This window comes from Mus pahari, chromosome 13 (genome assembly GCF_900095145.1).
Source record: "Mus pahari chromosome 13, PAHARI_EIJ_v1.1, whole genome shotgun sequence".
In the NCBI taxonomy this organism is placed as follows: Eukaryota; Metazoa; Chordata; class Mammalia; order Rodentia; family Muridae; genus Mus; species Mus pahari.
Genome location: NC_034602.1, coordinates 85,085,190 through 85,107,929, shown reverse-complemented (window position 1 = coordinate 85,107,929; position 22,740 = coordinate 85,085,190). Strand labels below are relative to the sequence as shown.

Below are 22,740 nucleotides of genomic sequence, written 5' to 3'. Positions count from 1 at the left end.
TTAAAAATCCAACAGCAAAGCTTTTAGGCAGAGAATAATAAGAAAAATGAATTAAATGTTTCTGTTACAACGTACTTCACATGTGTGTGAAATTGTCAGGGAACAAACTAAATCAATAGAAAAAAGAAAAATGCATAATAACGGAGATCACATTCAAAATGAATAGACAAGAAAATAGGAAATGGGTGCATATTTAAAAAGAGATGGCTAAGAAGCAGCAGAGGGGTCATGTGTGGCTAGCATGCTCAAGGCCCTAGCTTCAGTGCCCAGAAAAAAAAAATCAAGGTAAAACAGAACAATGAAAAAATTAACATTTATAACATATAAGGAATTCCATAGAAAGCAGCAAAACCCTTAGGAAATAGGGTTTTAAAAAAAGAGGCCTGTTTATACAGGAGAAAGCCAATGCCTCACACAGTGAAGATGCTCACACACAGTAGTACTAAGAAACAAGCATAAGCACTAAGATGTCCCTTTAGGCCTAGTATCCAGGAAAATTCCGGAGCTTGGTGGTACCCAGTGATGGGCACCATATGGAGAAGAGAGTACCTCCATCCTTGGGGATGGAGATTTTGCAGTTATTGGGGAGAGCAGCCTGACACTGGTTTATCAAATAAAGCCTAGGTAGAATCAATAAACCAGCCATGCTGCTCCTGGCAGGAGTCCCAGGGAACCTTCCCTATAAGCTCATAAAAGGACAGGATTGTGGCTGTTAACTGGCACTCTCTGGTGACAACAGGGGTTGGGAGCGGGGAAGGTGGAGGGAGTGGAGGAGATAAGGCACAGGGAGACTTCACTAGTGGATGATGGAGGTGCTCAGACAGTACCCTGCAGCCATGGGAAGTGAAGGGCCAGGAAACCCTACAAAGACAGTGCTGAGTGAGAAAATCATGGAACAAAAGCCCTGAACACAACATTGTTTAACACAGTTAGATATGTATGCACACAAAACAAAACACCTAGTTTAGGAAACTTCCTAAGAACAATAACAACTTTGAAAACTTCAAGGGGATGGGAGATTTATCAGTGGTTAAGAGCATTTGCTACTCTTGTAAAGGAGCTGGGCTGGGTTCCCAGCCATAAATCCAGTTCCCAGGTATCCAGTGTCCTTTTCTGGCCTCCAGGAGCACCAGGTACACAGGGGATGCACATCCATCCAGGCAGGCAAACACTCATCTACATAAAGTTCAACATTAAACTAAATTTTACAAATTCAAGTGGTTATCTGGGTGAGGAAAGAAAAAATGAGGTGACAAGAAAGGAGAGGGAGAAAGACAGGCAGACAGACAGACAGAAACAAAAAGACAGATGGGGAGGCAATCAGAAGCCTGTGAACTTGACCTGTGATATTACCTATAGTTATACCCACCCTCCCTAGTAGCCTACATACTTGAAAGAGTGATGAGCTTTCCTGTTGAAGTGTCCCATTCTATATCTTTAATATCTGTAAAGTCCAAGACACAGGCCACAGAAAAGTATAGAAATAGTAAGTTCCTTTTGGTAGAACATGGCGCCATTTATAACAGCTTATACTGGATGCTGCATAGCACCTGACTTCGTGGTATCTGCAGACACAGGCCAGTTAGTTATCAATTATTAAACCAACACTGGCCGGTCTCTAACTTGAATATCACCAATCTGAATTGGAGATAAGTTACCATTATAAAAGTTACCAATCAGTGACTTGGTTCTACACTGTTCAGGAAAACAGGGCCATTCCCAAAGTCAGGTGGTACAAGCTTCAAGCCTCTGACACTGTTGTGAAACTAGAAGCTGTTTTCTTTACTCAAGGGTCCCAAGGTCAGTGCCAACAGCATCTCTCATCTGCAAAGCATGTGGTGTGGGCAGGAATTGCTGATCAGCCAGTCAGCCATGGTCTTTCTATGTGCCTAGAAGCCTGCTGTCATTTGTCAAAATGCAAGCAGATGTAATAACCCCTTCCCCCGAGTGCTCAGAACTTTGGGTGTTTTGTTTTGTTTTTAAAACTTAATTTTTAATTTTTCACTTTTGGAGACAGAATCCCAAAATGTCATCGGCTGGCAGACAGCTCATTCTGTGGATCAGGATATCTTTTGAAAACTGTGGCAGTCTTAGTCTCACACAGCATTAGTCACCACACCTGAGTCTTATTTTTAACCCTTCCAGTCTACAAGGAGCACAGGCTGCCTGCACTGAACCTCCGAGCCAAAGTGGATGCGCAGTACTGGTCCACCAAGGCTTTCATTTTTTCCACCTTTTAAAGACAGGTCACCAGCAGAAGATGGTCAGCCTCCAGCCAGTCTCAGTAGCAGAGCAGTGGCAGTAAGCAGCCTCCTTGGGGACTTATAGCTCACATGCCTTTAGGCTCTAGGATTAACATGAATTTGACATCTGTCACCCTTCAGAGAATACATGGGGCCTAATTGATCAGGAAAGTGATGGTGACAGAGAGATTAACAGGCTGTGGCCAGTGGCAGCCTGGCCTCTCTCTGACCTCTCATGGGGTCCATCCATACCAGATGAAAGCTTTCACTCCAGGGGAGTTAGGAATCCCCCAAAGCCTGAAGCCAGCAGCTGCCAGAGTCATCTCTCTTCCCTATTTACGTGAAATCACCAGACCCCTAAAGCATCTCATTTTGTTGCTCTTATCCGATGGACTGAAGAACACCAATGCAGGTTAGGGGCTGCGCACTCTTTCTGTTTTGTGGGACCCCATTACAGGCAGAATAGTCTTTCAGTAGGTACAACAATCACTCAACTCAGATCAAAACTTCCACTCTCAGTCAGGACACTGCTACTGAGAACCAGCAATGCCTCCATAGTTGGCCAGCGCATCCAAAGGTAGGAAGAAGGAAGGGACAACAAAGCAGGTTAGAGAGAAGGAGGAGCAGAAGCTGGCAGAGGTGGGTGAAGTAATACCATATTACAATGAACAGGGCAATGGGTTTCCAGTCACTTACAGCCTGAAGAGCTACACCAGACTCTCATTCTGGTCATTAGCTTTGAGACAGACCCTAGGCGTGTTCGCTTCTTAATCTCTGCTTCTTCATCTGAACTTGAGCATGATGGTATCTATCTAGCAAAGTCATTGCTAGAACGCAGCCTTGTGGGCTGACATAGCAGTTATTCTGAACCTTCTCATCTGGGTGTGAATCGCTGTTGGTTATAACCAATGACCATGAACTCCAGTTTGAAACAACCCACATCTATTATCTTACAGTGGTAGAGGTAGGAAGTTCTAAAAAATCAATGTCTAAAATCTAAGAAACAGGACTGCATTTCTTCAGAGAAACTCAAGAGAACTTATTCCCTTGATGTTTCTCAAATTCTGCATGCCAAGCCAGGGGAGTCTTCCTGTATCATCCCATCACCCTGACCTCTGCATCCATCCTTCTGTGCCTTTTCTGATTCTGCCTTGCTGCCTCATGCTGCCTCATTATCACAGAGATACACCTCATTCTCCAGGACATTGTCCCCATCTCCAGATTACATTTTGGGGTTCATATTCTGTTTAGCCTGGGAGTTAAGTTTATCACCATTTTACAAGTCAGAGAGTGAAAGGCAGATGGGATGAGTTAATCTGTGCTTTTGCCACATGTCCACACCTCTTGGTGATTGATCTGTCAGCCTGGCACAAGGAGGATGGGTTGGGATGACTATCGTGACTGTATGACCATGAAAAGTAGACTGTGATCAATTCACCTTTAAGCCTGTGACACCAAAACAAAGGTGGGTCTGCTTGGGCTAGCATGGATTTCTGCTCCAGTTATACTAGGGAAGTGGTCTGGGATGAATGATATTTGAGACTTAGGGAGATGTCCCAACTGGACTTGATTCCCCTCTCCACATAGCATGAGTCTTAAGCAGGGGGCTGGGTCACGATAGAATGAATACCCCAAGTCTAACAAGCCAGATTGGCAGTTAGAAGAGCTCCCACTTGTTTAAAAAAAAAAAAATACATAAATGCCTAAGGTGGAGTGAATGTCAGGAGTCCCGCACATACTCACTGAGCAAAAGACACATTGGTTATCAGGGCTAGGATCTGAACACAGAGGGAAATAAAGGGGACATCCCAGCCCAGCATGGCACTTACCAACGCAGGTCCCCTGCCTGTTGTAGAAGCCACTGCCACAGGTGTTCTCACAGCTGCCATCTCTCAGCACTTGCAGTGGGTCTCTGCAGGCCATACAGTGCTTCTCTGTGGGACCCCAGCAAGCAGCACAGGACTCATGACAGACTGTAGGAAAGCGGCAAAGTCAGTGACTCAGCCTGTCACAGAAGAGACTTCCTGTCTTTCCCATTCAAAGATAGAGTCTACAGGAAGATACAAGCTGGTTCTGCGGCTCCTGACATGCTAGGTTTGACCCTGAGAGAAATAAGCACCATGGCTCTCAGAGAAAGGGAGGGAGAGAGAGGGAAAAAGGGAGAGAGGGAGAGAGAGAAAGGAAGAGAAGGAGAGAGAGAGAGGCAGAGAGAGGCAGAGAGAGGGGGGGGAGGGAGAGAGGGAGACAATCTCTGAGAGGCAGAAGTACTACTTTAGAAAGCTTTTGCTAAGGGCTAAGGGCTCTGGAACAGGAAATTGATGGCTTTAAAGTAATGGGAGTCACGGGAAAGGAAATCATAATTTTCTGGGCAAAGATGGGCTGACTAACGAAATGCCACGGCTTTCATTCCTTGTCCTGTCTGCCCTAATCACTGCAGTGTGTGCAGGCTCCGGAGGCTCCTTCCTCCTCCACTAGCTTCTTAAGAATGAGCTGAGGGGGTAACATCATTGGCTACCCTTGATTGAACCACTCAGAGGCCTTATGCAATTTGACCTCTCTCCTTTTCCTCCTCCCATCTTCCTATCACTCCCTACCACATTGCGCAGTGCCCCTCCATCTTCCCTCACAAGTCTTGTCTCTTCTCCCCCACATCACTGGTCCACACTGTATCCCCAGGACTCCCAAGGTTTACACTTCTTTCATGCTTTCTGAGTCTCGGTGGAGGCTCTTCCCAGAAAAGAGGTTGTCTCTTAAGAGTCTGTTGTCTTCTTTCTCTTCTAGCATTTTCTCTTTTGTAATCGTTTGTGTATCTTCTCTACTTTAGCCCTTCTGCAAAAAGAGGCTTGCCCTCCACAGCAGCACACGGGGACTCGGCCAGCTGCCTGTCTTGATACCCCTACTGTGATTTGGTTAACACATCGCCCTCCTTTTTATAGCATTTCCTTCACAATGGAGTACAATCTATTTTCCAGAAGCATTGATTCTGATCAACAAAATTGGCGGAGAAAATGAATGCATTTGCTGCCTACAAGTGATTGGGTAATCATACCTTAGCGATTTAATTAAGTATTTGTTTAGGAACAGAAGAAAAGATACCTACATCGCAAACTTCAGAAGCTAATCCCCTTCTCAGTTCTAAATCGCACAAGAAAGTCTTAATTTCAGACATTTTTTTTTTCTCTCTGGTGGATTTAAAGATAATTACGAATTGTATTAACTGCCAGGAAGACTGCAGTAGAGGGACAGGGGTGGGAGGTGGGGATGGGACCCACTTTAGTAGAGCTGAAGGAGGGTGAGTATCCAGCTATGGGGGGCAACCAGAGAAAATCTCAAGCAATGTCTTTGGAGATGGAACATAGAGTGTGGGAAACTGGGTCTACCCTTGTGTTTGGAGCTTCTGGGCCTTGTAGCACATAGTAGGACAACTTGTGGCCTTGGACAGCATTGCACAGAAATGGGTTTTTTTTTTTTTTCCCTAATTGTATTGTGAAGTGATGGAAGGGATCGTGTAAGAGTGATACAAGATGGGATTTAAATTTGCAAAACTCTTATGAGTGTCATGGAGAAAGGAGGTAAGTTTGTATAGGTAAACAAGGCTACCACTATGCAGTGGTCCAGGTGAAAGATTGCAGTGGCTTAGGCTAGGGGATAGGAAGAGAGAGAATGAGCAAAATTCTCTCTGTTGTTATCTTGTTCTGTCTTAACATTGTGTGCTTCATGCAGACCTTCCCACCTTGTTGGCTGTGTCTGAGCACACTGTTAGTGTTTTCCAGACATCTCCTGAGTGACTCCATTCATACTTAACTCCTTCATTTATATTTTATAAAGGTCACACACAAATCTTCATCATACTTACAGTGAGACTCTGATACTATATCACAACTGTGAATGGAAGCAAGAACCATTTCCCAAATAATTATACCCTATACACAAGAGATGCCACTCAAGGGTGACCCTTGATTACTGACTGTAGCCATCACATGAAATATCTCTCATCTTTCATGAAGTTTTCTCTTCATTCTGAATTGATACAAAGACATTATCTAACACATCCGTCAAACACAAAGCCCAGGCTCTTTTCCAAGATGGCCTGTCAAGTACTTCTACTAACCTGCATAAGAAGCTGCTGCCACATTCCAGATGCTGGGTGCTGGAGGCCTATGAGACCTTCCCACCTAGCCCCACATAAGCCACATTGCCTAAGGCCTAGACCAAAAAAAATAGATGATATATTTCATCCATTGAATTCACTGGATTGCTACAAAAATTCTACTGGGCAGTACCAAGGGAAAGATTAATTTGAAAGTAAGACTACAAAGATCCCATAGGTTAGAACATGGCAGTCACACGGTCCAAGGGAAGGCCTTGGCCTTCATGTTAGAGAAGACTTGTAGCAAGTATCCCGATTGGTGGGATTTTCTTTTCAACAGATTGATAACTGATATGGAAGAGTTCAGTCCACTGGGGATAGTGTCACCTCTGGATAGGCAGTCCTGAGGTATATAAGAAAGCAAGCTGAGCAAGCCAATGGCTGCCAGTCAGTAAACAGCCTTCCTCCATTTCCTCTGTTTCAGTTCCTGCCTTCAGGTTCCTGCCTTGAGTTGCTACCCTGACTTCCCTCGGTGGGCTCAGACTGGATATGTAAGCCAAATGGACTCTATTCTTCCTCAAGCTGCATTTGGTCATGGTGCTTTGTCACTGCCACAGAAGCCCAAGACAGCAGGGCAGTGGGAGGGCTGATTTCACTGGCAGAGTTCCCTGCAGTAGTTTGTCCAATATTGTCTTCCTCCTTCAAGGAGCAGTCACTTCCCAAGTGGGGACAGAGCTTTAGTTATTTTAATCCCCCAGTGCTCACACTGGTGTCTAGCACTCATCAAATGTGTGCTAAATGAGAACACACAGGATTTTATTCATTACAGAAAAACCTCGACATCAGCCGCCCTTTGCATAGAAATGGCAAAGGTATGAGTTTTTAAATGTCCTAACATTGAGGATATAAAATTTACTTTCTAAATGCTAAAAACTCTTTTTGTGTCTTTTTTGATGATGAATATGCATGATACACTGATACCTACTGTCAAGTGCAACAGTGGGCCCTGCTGGCCCTCCTCACTTCTCCATATCACAGGAACGGCATCTTTGGTGGCCAGGCATAGTGCCACACTGAGCTGTCATTCCTTGGTATGACACACTCCTGCTGTGCTTTACAACTGATTCTTAATTTCCAGCACTGAAAGTATGTGACTCACAGCTATCTCTTCTTGCAGGCTTAGTTTACATGTGGCTAGTACTCCAATTGGGTTATTATGAAGAGGAAAAGGTCACTGGCTCGCTGACTTTTCAGCCTGATGTTGCTTAGTGATGCATTTCAGATCATTGAGGGTTTGAATTGTATATTGTGAATATTAAAGTAATAAATTTTTGAAAGGATGAACGAGGCAAAGTTGTCTTCTTATCTCACATACAGTAGATCATTTATCTGGAAGGCCCATGACTTTTCTGGGGCATAATAGGGCATGTGTTGGTTCGTCAAACAATTCATTTCAAAAAATGAAAAGAATGGATAAATGCCCTTCCTTTTGCCAGCTTTATATGGAAACTCTATTTTGAAGATAAAAACTTCTTTTGTTCTTGCTAATATAGAAGTAGACGATTTTTAGAAACTTTTTCAACCTATGCTTCTCTAAGAATAAGTTGCAGATCTCCTTCAGAGTTAAAAGCCCTTCCTACAGGCATCTTCTTGTTCCTAGCAAACCTTTCCAGATGGCAGGCGGGGGGTCAGATGCTCGTAGGTTCAGGCTTGGGAACTGCAGTGTTCCTCCAGGAAAGAAAATCACCCTTGGCTGGCCTTTTCCACCCTCTCTTAAGGTGTCAGAACTGGTATACCAGCTTTGATCATCACTGAAGCCAGGTTCAAATTCTAAGCCAGCATAATACTCTGACTGGCGACCACAGGCACTGGCCCCAGCTCCAGCCCCAAGCAGGTGTGCCGCCAAGGGAGCTCTCCTGTTCCGTGTTTTATTCGTTTTATGGCGAGGTGACATTTCACTCCATTTCACAAGGACTAGGAAGACCTTGGCGAGGGTTACTGTCAGGAGCTAGTGGTTTGGTTTTTTTTCTCCGTGTGCATGCGTGTGTGTGTGTGTGTGTGTGTGTGTGTGTGTGTGTATGTGTGTGTGTGTGTGTGCATCTCCATACGTACTCATGGAGACCAGAGGAGGACATTGTGTATCCTGCTCTATCACTCCTTACCTTATTAGTTTAATACAGGGTCTTTCACTGAACCTGGAGCTAGGCTTATGGCCAGGATGCCAGCGTCATCCCCCTGTTTTTCTCCACACCTCCACAGATCTGGGATTATAAACTCATGAACAACCATGCCTGGCTTTTTATATGACCACTAGAGATTTAAACTTCAATCCTCATGTCTACACATTGAGTATCTGTACCCACCAAGCCACTTCCCCAAGCCGCAGTGGCTGTATTTTTTCAACAAGATGCCCTCTGTTTTGTACTTTCATTCTGTTTCTTCTTTTGAGACAAGAACTCTAGCTCAAACTGGATGTAAGTACCCTCATCAGCTGACCTTGAACTTCAGGCTCCCAAGTTCTTGACCCATAGACATAAAGCACTGCCACACTTAGTCCATGGAGAGCTAGAGATGGAAGTCAGGGCCTTGCTCATGTTCTCTAAGCATTCACTGAGCTACATCCTAGCCCTGTAGGAAGCTCTTGTTGGATAAAAATATGTTCCTATCTTAAACTCAAGTTCACAGTTCCTTTGTTTTTTTTCTCCCATTTGGTGAGAATAATGTGTGTTGTATTTAATGCTGAGAGGTACAATGAAATGACAGGTTTGGAGAGGCCAACTGTATGCATGCGATCACTGGCTTCAGGAAGACCTGGCAGCTCCTGTCTCTGCTCTGGTCAAAAGCAAAGCAATCTTCACTGAGAGACAGAAGATGAGAAAGAGTCCTGGAGAGGCAGGCTCTCTTGAAAGAGGACAGAAATGGAGCCTTGAGATGTATGTCAACTGCTGTACAAAGGGAACCCCGCCTTTCCCAGCTGCCTCAAGCGCCACACTTTTACATTGCAATCTCCCCCAAGCAACAAGAGCCCCTTGGGAAACCACAGGAAATCTCATGGTGAGTTTCAGGTGTCCAGAAGTTCCTTTCTATCCTACTATCTCTCCCTCAGCCCTCAGGCCCCCCAAGAGTCTAAGGCTCACTGCCTAAAAAATCAACATCACAACTATCTGACCCTTATACACCAATCTCAAGATCCTTCCCAAGCTGGGTTTCTACCTTCTACCCATCTCTCTTTTCAACTAAAGACTGCAGACCCCTGAATAAGAACATCTAATTTCCAGGTGTTCTGAAAATTCCCAGGTATTTGACAGGGTTCGTAAAAACACCGAACAGGTGAAAGGTCCTATGGCCTCACAAATAGCTAAAGATATGCAAACAAAACAGACAAGGCAGGGTGGATTAGAATTACATAAGCAGCATATATGGATCTTAGACATGTTGCTTACTGAGGAAATAAGAGAAGGAAGGAAATATCCACCCAAAATTCTTCTGAATTGTAATATGTACATAGAGCAATGAAAGTATACACACCCTAAAACATGCGCCAAATTACATTACAGCAGTTACTTGGAGCTAGGGAAATGGCTCAGTTAGCAATCATGAGGGTCTGCATCGATCCCCAGAATACATGTAAAACCGGTAGGCATGGTGGGTTGTACTTGGAATCCCAGAGCTAGAGGTAGAGATGGCGGGACCCCTGGGGTTCTCTGGTTAGACGGTCTATTTGATAAGCTAATGAGAAGCCTGTCTCAAAGGACTTGGACAGTATTCCTGAGGATAATAATTAGGGCTGTCTATCGGTCCCTCCATCCATGTTTGTACGCGCACACATGCAACTGAACATGCATGCAAGGACACAGAAAACAATGCCATCATTACTTAAGTAGGAAGATGGGAAGGAGGGGATTAGCAATAAGGTAGAGCAAAGGGAATGAACTGAGTGGTGGACAGAGAAACAAACAAGAAAAGAACCTGACCCAGTGCAGTTACGGAAGTGAGCCATGGACAGTAAGCCTGACTCTTTCAGACTGGTTTTTATGATCCAGAGATATGGTTGTTTTTTCTTTTCTTTCTTTCTTTCTTTTTTCTTTCTTTTTTTTTTTTTTTTAAAGTTTCCATTTTGCATGAGTCCTACAAGCAGGCTGAAGCTGCACTGGGGTACCACATGTGGACAAAGGCATGGCAAGGAGGCACTCCCAGGCATTTCTGGAAGAGTGAGTATCAACACTGCTGTTTGGAAGTGAGTAGCATCTATGTGCATCGAAGGTGTAATCGTGTCCATGCATACTCAGACCCAGCAATCACCTGTTTATGAGTTTAATTAAAATGATTTGCCACAATTTCTACTGAAGCTGTCTATTATCATTGTTATTTATGATGATGGTTAATTAAAAACAAATATTCAACAGCAGAAGGTTGGCTCAGTGAACGACTGACAGCAAGACAAAGAAAATCGGACAATAGCTTTAAAACCATGAGTTGTAGGGAATAAGAAAGGAGATGGGGAAGACAGGCAATGTAGTCACATGTATCAAGTGATTTTACTTTGGAAAAATAAATGAGTACATGTATAGACAGATACATAAACAGAGAAATGAGCTCATAAATTATGAAGGCAGACACCAAAATGCTAAAAGTAGTGGCTTAAGGGAGTGTGAGCTGGGGGTTTTTGTTGAATTTCTATCTTAATTTACATTTTATTGCCTTTATCAAATTAATTTTTTGGAATAAACACAGAGCTATTGGTACTTAAGGGAAAAAATTTCTAAAGGAGAGAGGCTATAATCTGCTTCCCCGAGGCACATAGTAGGTAAATAGCTAATCTTTTAACTATGTTTGGGATGCAGCTGAAAATTTTACTGGCGCATTTGACTTTTTAGTAGTGTCTCTGTAGATAGAGTCAGACCTAAGAAAGGATTTCCTTGTTGATAGAGGGTTCAAGCAGGCAAACATAAAGGGAGGATTTTTTTCTTTTACAAGCAGATTGGCATGACAGTGGTTCATAAATCAGTAAGTAAGATCACGTATCCACCCATGAACATGTTACTCTATAATTAGTATTCATAGTAATAATAGCATTTGAGGGGAGCACATGCTACAGTGTGTTGATGGAAGTCAGAGGACAAGTTTGTGTCTGCTTTCCATGACTTTCAGAGATAGACCTCAGATCACCAGGCTTATGTGACAGGCACCTTTACTGACTCAGCCATCTCACCAGCCTTTCCTGGGAACAATCTGTCTCCAGCTCCTGTATTTGCATTCCCGGGTCTTCAACACAAGTGGATGGCAAACAGAGTGATCTTTAGGCCAAGTTCCTTAACTGTGCATCTATCATGACCAAGGACCCTTGGTTAAGACCCAGCTCAAGACCTCTGCTGAGCGTCTATTTCAACTCTCATCCCCTAGCCCCTGTACATGAAGCACATACTGACTTCTTCAGCACCGACTAGAGAAATAGAAAACCAAAGGATGGAGCGCAGAGCAAAGCCCAGCCTTTGATGAGACCTGTTCACAGATGCCCTGGGGGCATCAGCGCAGATGCTCAGATCTCAGTTGTGATAAAGGGCGGTTGCAGAACAGGGACAGTGTCAGCAGGGGAAGGGAGAGAGAGAGAAAGACCGATGGTGTCTAGTTGAGCTAAAATAATCGAGGAAGACATGAACAGGACAGGAAGACAGGATGTCACTAGTTTTTAACCCATCGCTGAAATAGAGTGTGGATTCATGTGTGTAAGAAACAACAGGTCCGGGCTTGAGAGATGGTTTGGTGGTTTAAGGACATTGACTGCTCTTCCAGAGGTTCTGAGTTCAATTCCCAGCAACCACATGGTGGCTCACAACCATCTGTAATGAAATCTTATGCCCTCATATATACTCAGTATATATATATTTATAATCTTTTAAAAAAGAAAGAAGGAAGGAAGGAAGGAAGGAAGGAAGGAAGGAAGGAAGGAAGGAAGGAAGGACGGACAGGGTCTCTCTGCAAGACAAGCTCCCTGTCCTCTGCGGAGGGTTTCCTCTGGTCTGTGTAATGTCACTCTATGAAGTGCAGAGAGATAGCACATTGCCTCTGGCCACAGCAGTGATCCAGGCAAAGAACCACCAGGTATCTTCTCCCTTCTGTGCTTCTCCTGAGCAGACACATCCAAAGAAAGAGGGATGGAATAGCACTGCCTCTGGCCACCTTTCACTTACTTTACTCAAGAAACTCACATGCTATAAGCACAATGCTGTTACCTTTCCTTCCCTTTGATATGACTTAAGACACGCCCTTCTTACTACCCAAGCCCTTGAGACAGTAAGCACCCAGTGACCTTAGAGGCAAGAAACATAGAAAGAGAGATGGAGGAAAAAAATAGAGATCTTGTAATATGCCTGAGGCTACACCTAGCCAGGAATTGCTGACAAGGCATACATTTCAGAAGCTAATGGAAAGCGAATCACCTGTAGGCCACTGTTGAGGCACGCCTGAACATTCCTGTCTCTTCCCCTGTGGGACGGCACATCACATTTTTCTTCCCTTGAAAAGTAACCCAGAATGCCTTATTGTGCAATACTACATGAAAATCACAAGCATGAGATACAACCTTATTTCAGTAACAAATCCTTCCCTGCCACATGTCTTGAAAACTGTCTTTAAGGCACCAATGGGTATGAATTCACATGAGGATAATTATAAAGACAACTATTAAAAGTGACCTTGGCTTATCTGCTTAGGGGACAGTCTTCTTCCATTGAGCAGAAAAGTCCTTAAGTGAAGGGAAGTTGTTTGGTTAATTGTTCTCCTGATGTCTGGTAAAGTGCCTGATACTTAGAAGAAGCTAGACAGGCATTTGTTGCATAGGCAGAAGGGACAGAGGGTCAAGAACAGTGTGTGGGGCAGAAAGCCTTATTCATAGACAGCAACTATGGTAAGCATGAAGCAGAAGATTTACAAAGTTGTACAGATGGGTGGCGATGGCGTGGCAGTACCGCTGTGACCTCCAGTCTCAGCATGGCCTTTCAGTAACAAAACTGACATGGGTATTCTGATTCTGTCCAATGTCACACGAGCTGTTGGGGACACTAGCTTGATAGTGCCTAGGAATCGCTAAAGAGAGTTCTATCTTGTTAAGAGTTCATACCCTCTTTGTGGAGAAGTCCACTCAGGACACCGTGAAACTAGCATTGATAATCACAAGCATAAGCCATAAACCATGAAGTCCTTACAGCTTTGCACCATGCTCCAAGGAGTCAGCCCCCCCTCCCCCCGTGACTAGCTATGCCACTTAAACCTACTTCCAACAAGCAATCACCATTAGAAGTCCTTCTGCTCAAGACTACCTTTAAGAATCTTTTTCAGGACAACCTCATATATATGTAAAATTTGGAGCCCCTCATCATAAATGTTATCTCTAAAAGATACACTAATTTTGACTGAAATCCAAATAATTTTAGCATCTCATAATTTAATCCAAACACTCCAAGTAAATGAGAAGGGGATTTTAACTCATAAGAAATGGAGTAACTTCTCTGCATTACATTTATTTATCCATCATATGAGTGTATTTTATTTTTAACCAGACATTAATGTCAGAAAAAATGCCTGTTTCTTCATGTGAGTCATTTGGTATTCATCTCCCCAGGTTGAACAATAAAAGAGTGATTTCAATAATGTCTGCCTTTTATCACCCACATACTATGTGCCAAGCAGAATAGATTTATACTTTTCAAAATTCTCTTCCAGGCCTCATCATAATTGTCTGAAGTACATAATATTATCCTCATTATAGAGTTGAGAAGAATGAGCCTCTAAAAGGTTAAATGACTTGCCCAAAGCCATATAGCAGTAAATGGTAAATGGAGGTTAAAATAATCCCTTCAGTTACAATCCCATAAAATGTCCAGTTGCTTGAGTCCTTGGATTTCAGTATCTGAGACTGTATAACATTCAAATAGATTACATTTTGCAGATGCTTGCTGTTTTGGTTGTGTTCATGGTTGGTTTTGTTTTGGGTAGATCTATAAGCACCTACTAACCTGCTGTTATTGGCAGCTCATTGTAGACAAATGGCTGAGTTATTTATGTTCATATTCTAGCCATTAGGAAGCAGAAACCATAGTCCCTCCAAACATCACGAAGAACTTATAAGACACATGGCTCCATTTCCAATCATGGCATGTGAATTCAGCCTCCTCATTTTGACAACAAAGATGTGGCAAGCATGTCTATCTCCATGCTGCCCACAGTCCACTGAAGCATGGCATTGAAGCACATATACATGACAGAGCCAAAATGAAAACCCCAGTCTTTGGATCCAGACCCTAAGCATATAACCTGTGTACTTTACTTCTTCCAACTCTAGACCTGCAAAGAAAGTTGCCGTTATCCTGCGACTTTGTCTTAGACCTTTCTGCATATCCAAAACTCTAAGTTAAAAAGAGAAACATTGATACATGCATTTTAAAAAATGGATAAAATCCCACTCTTTCCTCTTAGAAGTTTATCGTGTTCGACTGCAATCATAAGCAGTAACGGTGGTGCTTTGAATGGACTCCAGGATCCTCAGTGGGTGAAACTGTTTGGGAAGGATTAGAAGGTGTGGCCTTGTTGAAAGAGGTGTGTCACTAGGAGTTGGCTTTAAAGTGTCAGAAGCCATTCTCAGTATGCTTTCTCTGGCTCCTGCTTGTGGATGGAGATGTGATTTCTCAGCTACTCCTCCAGCCACTCGCCACCATGCCTTTGTTCCACCATTATGAACTCTAACTCTCTAAAACCATGAAGCTGATGAAACACTTTATGAATTGCCTTAGTCATGGTGTTTTGCAAGAGCGATAGAAAAGTTATTACAACAGTGATGCTGGTCTCTTTACTTTTGTTTCTTAGGGTATTTTTTCGCCTCTATCTATGGTGTGTGTGTGTGTGTGTGCATGTGTGTGTGTGTGTGTGTGGCCGTGTCCATTATTAAAAGTTCTCACCAGGGTAAAACAGAAATGACTAACAGAGAAACGTGAAAATCAAGCAGGCGTGTTCTCATGGAGTACAGTCTGGATATAGAGTTAGATTTAATACCAGAATTCCAAGGTGAGCAACGGACCCATGATGCTGATAGTGAGAACACAAGAAAGCCAGGACCATGATCCTGATACCGAGAAAATGAGAAAGTCAGGGTGATAAAGGCATGCAGGGAAGGGCAAGGCCTTATCCATGTGGTGAGAAAGTACTCACACACAGATAAGGCCTTACACTGGGCTTCAATCGACTAACAAATTGGCTTTTTATCCCTGGAGATGGATCAGAACAGTCCAAGTAGCAAAGATCCAGTCCTGACACCTGAGGTATATGAACTCAACAAGGGAGTGAGGAGGTGGGAAAGGGAGGATGCTGAACCAGATCTAGCTGGTAGCAAAGGATTCATAAAGGTTATGGTAAAAACCTATGTGCACTTAACTAAAGTCAGGGATTGGCACTGGCAGTGACTCCTCCATGGCTCTGCCTGGGGAGTAAAAGGGACAAGCAACACATTACTGGTCTTCAATTTAGCTTACTATACAAACTGAGTAATGCTGACCAAGGTTCATCAAACTCCAAAACCAGAGAAGGCAAGGAAATGAATCTGAGACAACAAATGTGAGGCTATCTGTCAGCCACAATTACAGCATAATTTTACCTTAATCAATTCTGAAATAGAACAATACTGACAGTGTACATATCATTGATCTCCCAGGGAAGGGGAAATGATGGAAGACCAGTGGAAGAGGTTCCCTGGCAGGACTCGGGGCCCTTTTCACTGTCTCATTTACCTGATCGCGGTCTTTTGTGGAGCGTCATATACATGAGCTACTTGCCTTAGTCCCCTATTTTTTATTCTTCCTATATCTAACATAGTAAGCATGAATATTAATAGGGAGATTTCTGTTAATTAGTTTTCTTGGCGGAATGCTCACTTTCTTTTGGTTTTGATGGGTCAATAAAGTGGAGAATTATCCCAGTCATACCATGAATGACTGCCAAGAGAAATCAATCCAGGAAGGCTCCATGCTATAAAATAGAAGGCTTCTTTGGAAAAGTTTAGCACATGTTGAAAGAACATGGGCTGGATGATGGCCACCCAAGGTCAATGGTGAAAAGCCAACATTAATTGTACAGGTATAAATACTTCAGGAGAGAAAGAGAGAGAGAGAGAGAGAGAGAGAGAGAGAGAGAGACAGAGACAGAGACAGAGACAGAGACAGAGACAGACAGAGAATCCAATGCTGGAAAAGCTTGTGACGATGACTTGTGGAGTCCCAGTGCCAAGATAGAACGTGAAACCTGACCACGAATCTACCTTTAGTTTTTAAGATCACACCCTCCCCTTCTTTCTCTCCTCTTGCTCTGTTTCTCTTTTTCCTACTTCCTTATTTTATGCATAAAAATGCAACGAGCCTGAACTAAAGCAAATTGGTTTAATTCCCTGGAGGGAGCATGAACAAATTTTCCCAGCAACTTTCTACTATGGGCGTTTGCAGGAGGGTTTGTGGATGGAATGTGAAGCAGGCGGTTATGTAAACCAGTAATCAAGTGAAACATTACCCACTTCAAAATGCCCGAAACCAGTATTAGTGCCACCAATTAAAACACTGAGTGGAGAGATGGGAAAATGACCAAAAGGAAGGGGGGAAAATGATGTGTATATGAATGAGTGTGCATCTGTTCGGTTGTGTGTGTATGTGTGTATGCATGAGTGTGTATCTGTGTGTGTGTGTGTGTGTATGTGTGTATGAATGAGTGTGCATCTGTGTTTGTCTGTGTGTGTATGAATTTGTATCTCTGATTATGAGTATGTGTATGGGTGAATGAGTGTGTATCTGTGTGTGTGAGAGAGAGAGAATGAGTGTGCATCTGTGTTTGCCTGTGTATGTATGTGTATCTGTGTTTGGCTGAGTGTTTGTGTATGGGTGAATGAGTGTGCTGCATCTCTGTGTGTGTGTGTGTGTGTGTGTGTGTGTGTGTGTGTAGAAATGTGTAGCTGTGCTTGGTTTTGTGTATGTGTATGGGTGAATGAGTGTGCATCTGCGTTTGCTTGTGTGTGTGTATGAATGTGTATCTGTGTTTGGCTGTGTATATGTGTATGGGTGAATGAGCGTGCATCTGTGTGTGTGTGTGTTTGTTTGGAGGTGTGGTGGGACAGAGGAAGGAATGTAAGCTAAGGAAACTTAACTTTCTTCTAGGGAAAATGGGTCAATAGAAGTGCTAGCAGGAGGTCTCTTTGATGTAACAGAAGAAAGAAAAGAAATACATTAAATCATTTCATCAAATCGAAATTTCACCTATTGCCCTAAATTGCTCAGCCATTTGATACGTGTGAAGGTGTTTACACCTGCCCACTTTGAGTCTGTTCTAAGGTAAGCAGTGAACAGAAAACGATAAGCTGTAAACACTAGAGGTTATGATTTGATTTTTGGTTTCTGCTTTGTTTTCTCTCCCCATCTTTTATGGCTGAGATGTTTACAAAGCACTGGTCCTTCAAGGACTGTCCAGGAGGCTAAGACAGGAAGAAGGAAATCATGAGGCAGTTGGGACTAAATAGTGAAATCTTGTCTCAAAAATAAATGAGTAAGTAACCCAAATTTAACTACATCAAAATCTTTGCACATTTCGAACTTACATTTATGATTCCAATCACTGTTTAAAAATTGGTAAGGCATAAACAAATGAAATTACAGTGTGACTACTCTTCCCTCTGGAAGCAAGTACAGTATTAGGAATCTGGACTAAATCTTAAAGGAGACAGCCACATACAGAAGAGGCTGAGAAACAAGCGGACTCAGCATCCCTCCAGCCTCCACAGCTTCAGCTTCAGCTCCTGCTTCCTGGTTCCTACCTCGAATTCCTGCCCCGACTCCCTGTGATGATGGACTGTGAGGTCAACATGTAAGCTAAAACATACCCTTCCCTTCTCAAGTTGCTTTTGGTCATGGTGTTTCATTACCATGAAACATAGAAACCCTAATTAAGGCAGGGCACAAACCACAGCCAAACCATTGCACACCTATTTGAGTAGCTTGATCACAGTTCCTTGTAACCTCCAGTTTATGCCTAGATAGGGGCTATGGCAGCTTTCTCTGTAGCACACCCAGCTATAGCCCAGTTAGTGCTCACCTGCACATGAGTGGTGATCTTGGTAGAAGCCATCCCCACAGGTGGACACACACTGTCCCTGTTGCATCAGCAGGGGAGGCAGGCAAGATGAACACTCCAGGCCACTGGTGCATGTGGAGCATTGGGGCTGACAGGCTGGCCACAGACAAGGGGGAGAAAGAAAAGATGGCAGGTTAGCTGGAATGGATCACTCCAAGGCTGACTCTTCCTCACAGACCCCAGTGCTGAGGCTCTAGGGTCACAAACAAGAAAAGGGCAAGAAATCCACAGCCTTCATTTTCAGAGCTAAGAATTACATAGCAGGCACTGTGAAATGCCTTTATGAACATAAATGCTTTAAGTGTACAACAACACTATAGAGTATGTGATGGTTTTTATATGCTGGGCCCAGGGAGTAGCACGATTAGAAGGTGTGGTCCTGTTGGGATAGGTGTGTCGCTGTAGGTGTGGGCTTTAAGACCCTCATCCTAGCTGCCTGGAAGTCAGTATTCTGCTAGTAGCCTTCAAATAAAGATGTAGAACTCTTGGCTCCTCCTGTACCATGCCTGCCTGGATGCTGCCATGTTCCTGCCTTGATGATAATGGACTGAACCTCTCATCTGTAAGCCAGCCCCAATTAAATGTTGTCCTTTGTAAGACTTGCTTTGGTCATGGTGTCTGTTCACAGCAGTAAAACCCAAATCAGACAAGTAGGTATGTTTTTTTGCAAATGAGAAACCAGCTCCAGAGATAAAATAACTTGTCAAAAGCCATCAGACAACCAGACACTGGCATTCGAAACCAGGCAGTCTGGCTCGAAAGTGTTGGTCTTCTCTACTTACCTACTAGTCCTTAATTTCTTCACTACCTGACTTATTTTTCAAGAATATAGCTCAATAATATTAAAAAAGAATGAAGACTTTAAACCAAGAAACAGAAAATAATGAAAGTCACTAAGCCTTAATAAGACTCGTCTGTAGCCTAGACACTATACAAAGCATTGAACAATGTTCACATGCTTAATCCTTGCCATGACCTTCTGAGAGGATGGGTTAAATATTCACAACCAGAGCATAAACCTCCACATTTGTGAACAGGTTAGTAACTTTTCAGATCAGAGATTAAGGGTGGCAGTAGGATCTGACCTCAACCAAGCTGAGCTTTCCTAACCAAGATCTTCAAATGAACAAAATTTCTGAAGTGCATCTGAACTCTTTCTAGAAGCCCTCATAACTTGTAAATCATAAGCTCCATTAGCAATTGTCTGTGCAACATGGTCCAAGACAACAAATTTGCGTGGACCATTGGCTCCTCGGACGGAGAACTGGAAAGTTCTGGAAGATGACCTTGGAGCTCTCTATCAATTCTAAGTTTCCACTCTGGAATAACTGAAGATTTCAGTAAATGACAGCAAGCAGCATGACATCACTATCTGTTAAGTCTTCGAAATGAAAGAAATCCAGTTTTGACGGTTGCATCTGACTCCCGTATCAGCCAGCTTCCAGGAAATACTGGAACAGCTATAAAATTTCAGAAGAAAGTGATCTGAAGGTGAAGAGGCTAAGACACTTATGACTTGCAGTGACTTGTGGATGTATATGTCTCGCATTGTGATCCCTTCTGTAACAATGCTTTCACTCAATACCATAAATCACATTGATAGTCTCTTTAGCTCTAAGCAACTGTACCTCTGGTATGGTATGGGTTGCCATACCTAAACAAAGACTGCCTGCTTGGTAAAAGCCCCGGCCACAGCTGTGCACACATCGCCCATTCTGCAGCAGCTTTGTGGGATCCTGGCAGAGGTCACAGTGGCCTGGAGAGTGAGAGCAGGCCAGGCAGTCTGGGTGGCAGTGAACTAGAACCAAGAACAAAGAAGAGAACTCAGTAAAGCCCGCAGGCGCCTGAAGAGTCCACAGGATACACCCATTACAGGGAATAGGGAGGATCGAGAACAATAAAGCTTGGTGGCAAAGCCAAAGCGGCCCCATACAGCAACACTATGGACTGATGTGTGACTCCCCGAGTCTAGCTTTCCTAGTCTCCAATCAAATATGCAAAGGAATGGGCTCCTCAACACTCTGCCTGCTGCACTGACTCAAGGAAGAGGTGGGATTACCTCCTTGCTAGGGGGCTTAAGCAGAGTCGGTCATCCACGGTATCCAAGCTCTTCTGAAGCCTTCCATACACAGAGTTTAGAGACAGAGGCTATAACTTTTAAAATCAGCTCTAGCTTTCGCGAATAACATCATTTTTCTTTTCTCTTCTTCAAAATCTTGACTCTCATTCACACTAATCGGGATTATCCCTCCTCTTGGAGGTTAACAGTCACCAAGGGGCCGTTTTCAGGTTTTAAGGTTTTTCAAGGGCCTGATATTTTTATGCCTCATATATAGCATACTCATTATTTGTTTTGTAAAGCCCAGAGAGCCAGTTTGCCAAGGTGCCGTAATTAAATATAAGGTCCCAATGCTTTTCCCTTGGCACTTCTTCAGTGGAACTCTGATTAGCCAAAACAAGGTGAGGGGAGAAGCAGATGCCTCCGTGGGAAACCGGAGCCTGCAGATGGAAACTATTAATGAGGAAATACAAATGGATGAAATGCCACTTGTCTTTGAGATAGGCTGTGCTAGAGGAGAAGCAGAGTGGAGCTGGCCAGTTGCAGAGCCTGTCAGCAACCACGAACCGGAACTAATTCAAGCCCAGGTGATTTGGAGGCACAACTGCAAAACAAGTAGATAAAATTTTCTTTTGGAAAAAAAAATTAATGAGTCTTGAAACTTTAAAACCTCATTTGAGAACTACAAAAGAAGCCATCTGTTTCACAGTTTCACCTTTTTTTAAAAAAAAAAAAAGAAAGAAAGAAAGAAAGAAAAGGAAAGGAAAGAATGCCTCTCACCACTTTGTAGAATTATTCCTGTGTTTTCCACACTAGAAGGACAATAGACCTTGGTGAGTCCTTCAAATGGTGGTGTTTGACGAATATGATTTTTTTCAAGATAAATAAGGCATATTTTATAATTAAGAAAACTAAGACATTAAGGGTCAATGACTTTCCCAAAGTTATATGGTTGCAGTCAAACAAATTCTACAAAGATTGATAATAAGAATAATTTGTCAAAAAATAAGGAAACAAACCAACCGCCAAAAGTGAGCAACGAAAAACAAGTTGGAAGAAAAATGAGACCATCTGTGAATTTTCTTGCCAGGAAAATGGGACATGGACCTACCTGGTGTGCAGTCTGGGCAGCATTGTCCCTTCACCACCAGGGCTAGGGTGGCCACTGGACATGGCGGGCAAGACGGCTCATAGCAAGTAACCTGAGCCTCCCGGCACTCACACAGCTTGCAAGGGCCTTCTTCCCACTTCTCCCCCTCCTGTGGAAAACAGTCAACACAGCGACAGGGAGCAGAGACTCTGAAGAGGAACTTCTGGGGTAGACCAGCAAGCCTCCTCAAAGACCAGGAGATGCCTGCCGTCAGCACCCCGCCTTCCCAATTTTGCCCTCAGATAGCAAGAAATTTAACAAGCAGTTCCTCTTTCTTTGTTTTTAATTGACTTCTTTTAATGTGCAGCATCAACGGAATGATTTTAAGCACACTCAAGAGATAAATTTTGACATACCTTTGGGCAACCAGAATATGTAAGAAGTTATTTCAAATGTGTTTCTCAACACATTTCACCCCTCAGAGCCAAAACAAAACCCACCAGGGGGCATTACCATTACTTCTTGTACCTAGTGGTTAGCAGGTCCATTAAACACAATCTCTATAATAAGAGGGAGAAACTTGGTTCAGACACTGTATTTTCTTGTTACAGTCAGAGTAACAAGAAAGGCATTGTATTCTCAAAATTAAAGCTTTCACAGGTCCATTTGTGTGTGTGTGTGTGTGTGTGTGTGTGTGTGTGTGACTACAGATGGACCATGAGATTTCCCTCCTTAAAATATTCCTTCTGGCCAACCAAATTATGGTAATATGCATGAATAGATTGACAGAGAATCTATACTGATTTTAGAAGCAATTTCCTTAAAAAATTGACCCTGAAAATCAGGAGACAAAGGTCCCTTCATAGGCTGCACTGGATTGATCAGAGAGAGGGGAAATGAGCAAATGGGGGAGTACATTTTAAAATAAAAATCTGATAAAATGCTTGCTGGGCTAACTAATGTGAAATATCGCTAACAGCTTAAAACAAAACAAAACAAAACACTTTTAACAGCACTTTTCAAATGAAGGGGGAATTGTGAGAAAACCAGAGGACATGGTGGAGAGAAGAAAGAGATGTTATTCAGCCTAGGTTCTTAG

At 43.2% G+C, this 22,740-nt stretch overlaps 1 protein-coding gene across 3 annotated transcripts in view; it reads right to left on the bottom strand.

Moving 5' to 3' along the window:
- The window catches only part of Fras1 (Fraser extracellular matrix complex subunit 1), a 405,350-nt gene that overhangs the window by 197,253 nt on the left and 185,357 nt on the right, over nt 1-22,740 (bottom strand). For all 3 annotated transcript variants that reach the window (XM_021210427.2, XM_029545004.1, XM_029545005.1), the window contains exons 12-15: nt 21,663-21,810; nt 20,147-20,290; nt 18,454-18,588; nt 4,073-4,216 (exon numbers count right to left, since the gene is read on the bottom strand). In XM_021210427.2, the coding sequence (XP_021066086.1) occupies nt 4,073-4,216; nt 18,454-18,588; nt 20,147-20,290; nt 21,663-21,810 (571 nt within the window). The remainder of the gene's footprint in view (nt 1-4,072; nt 4,217-18,453; nt 18,589-20,146; nt 20,291-21,662; nt 21,811-22,740) is intronic.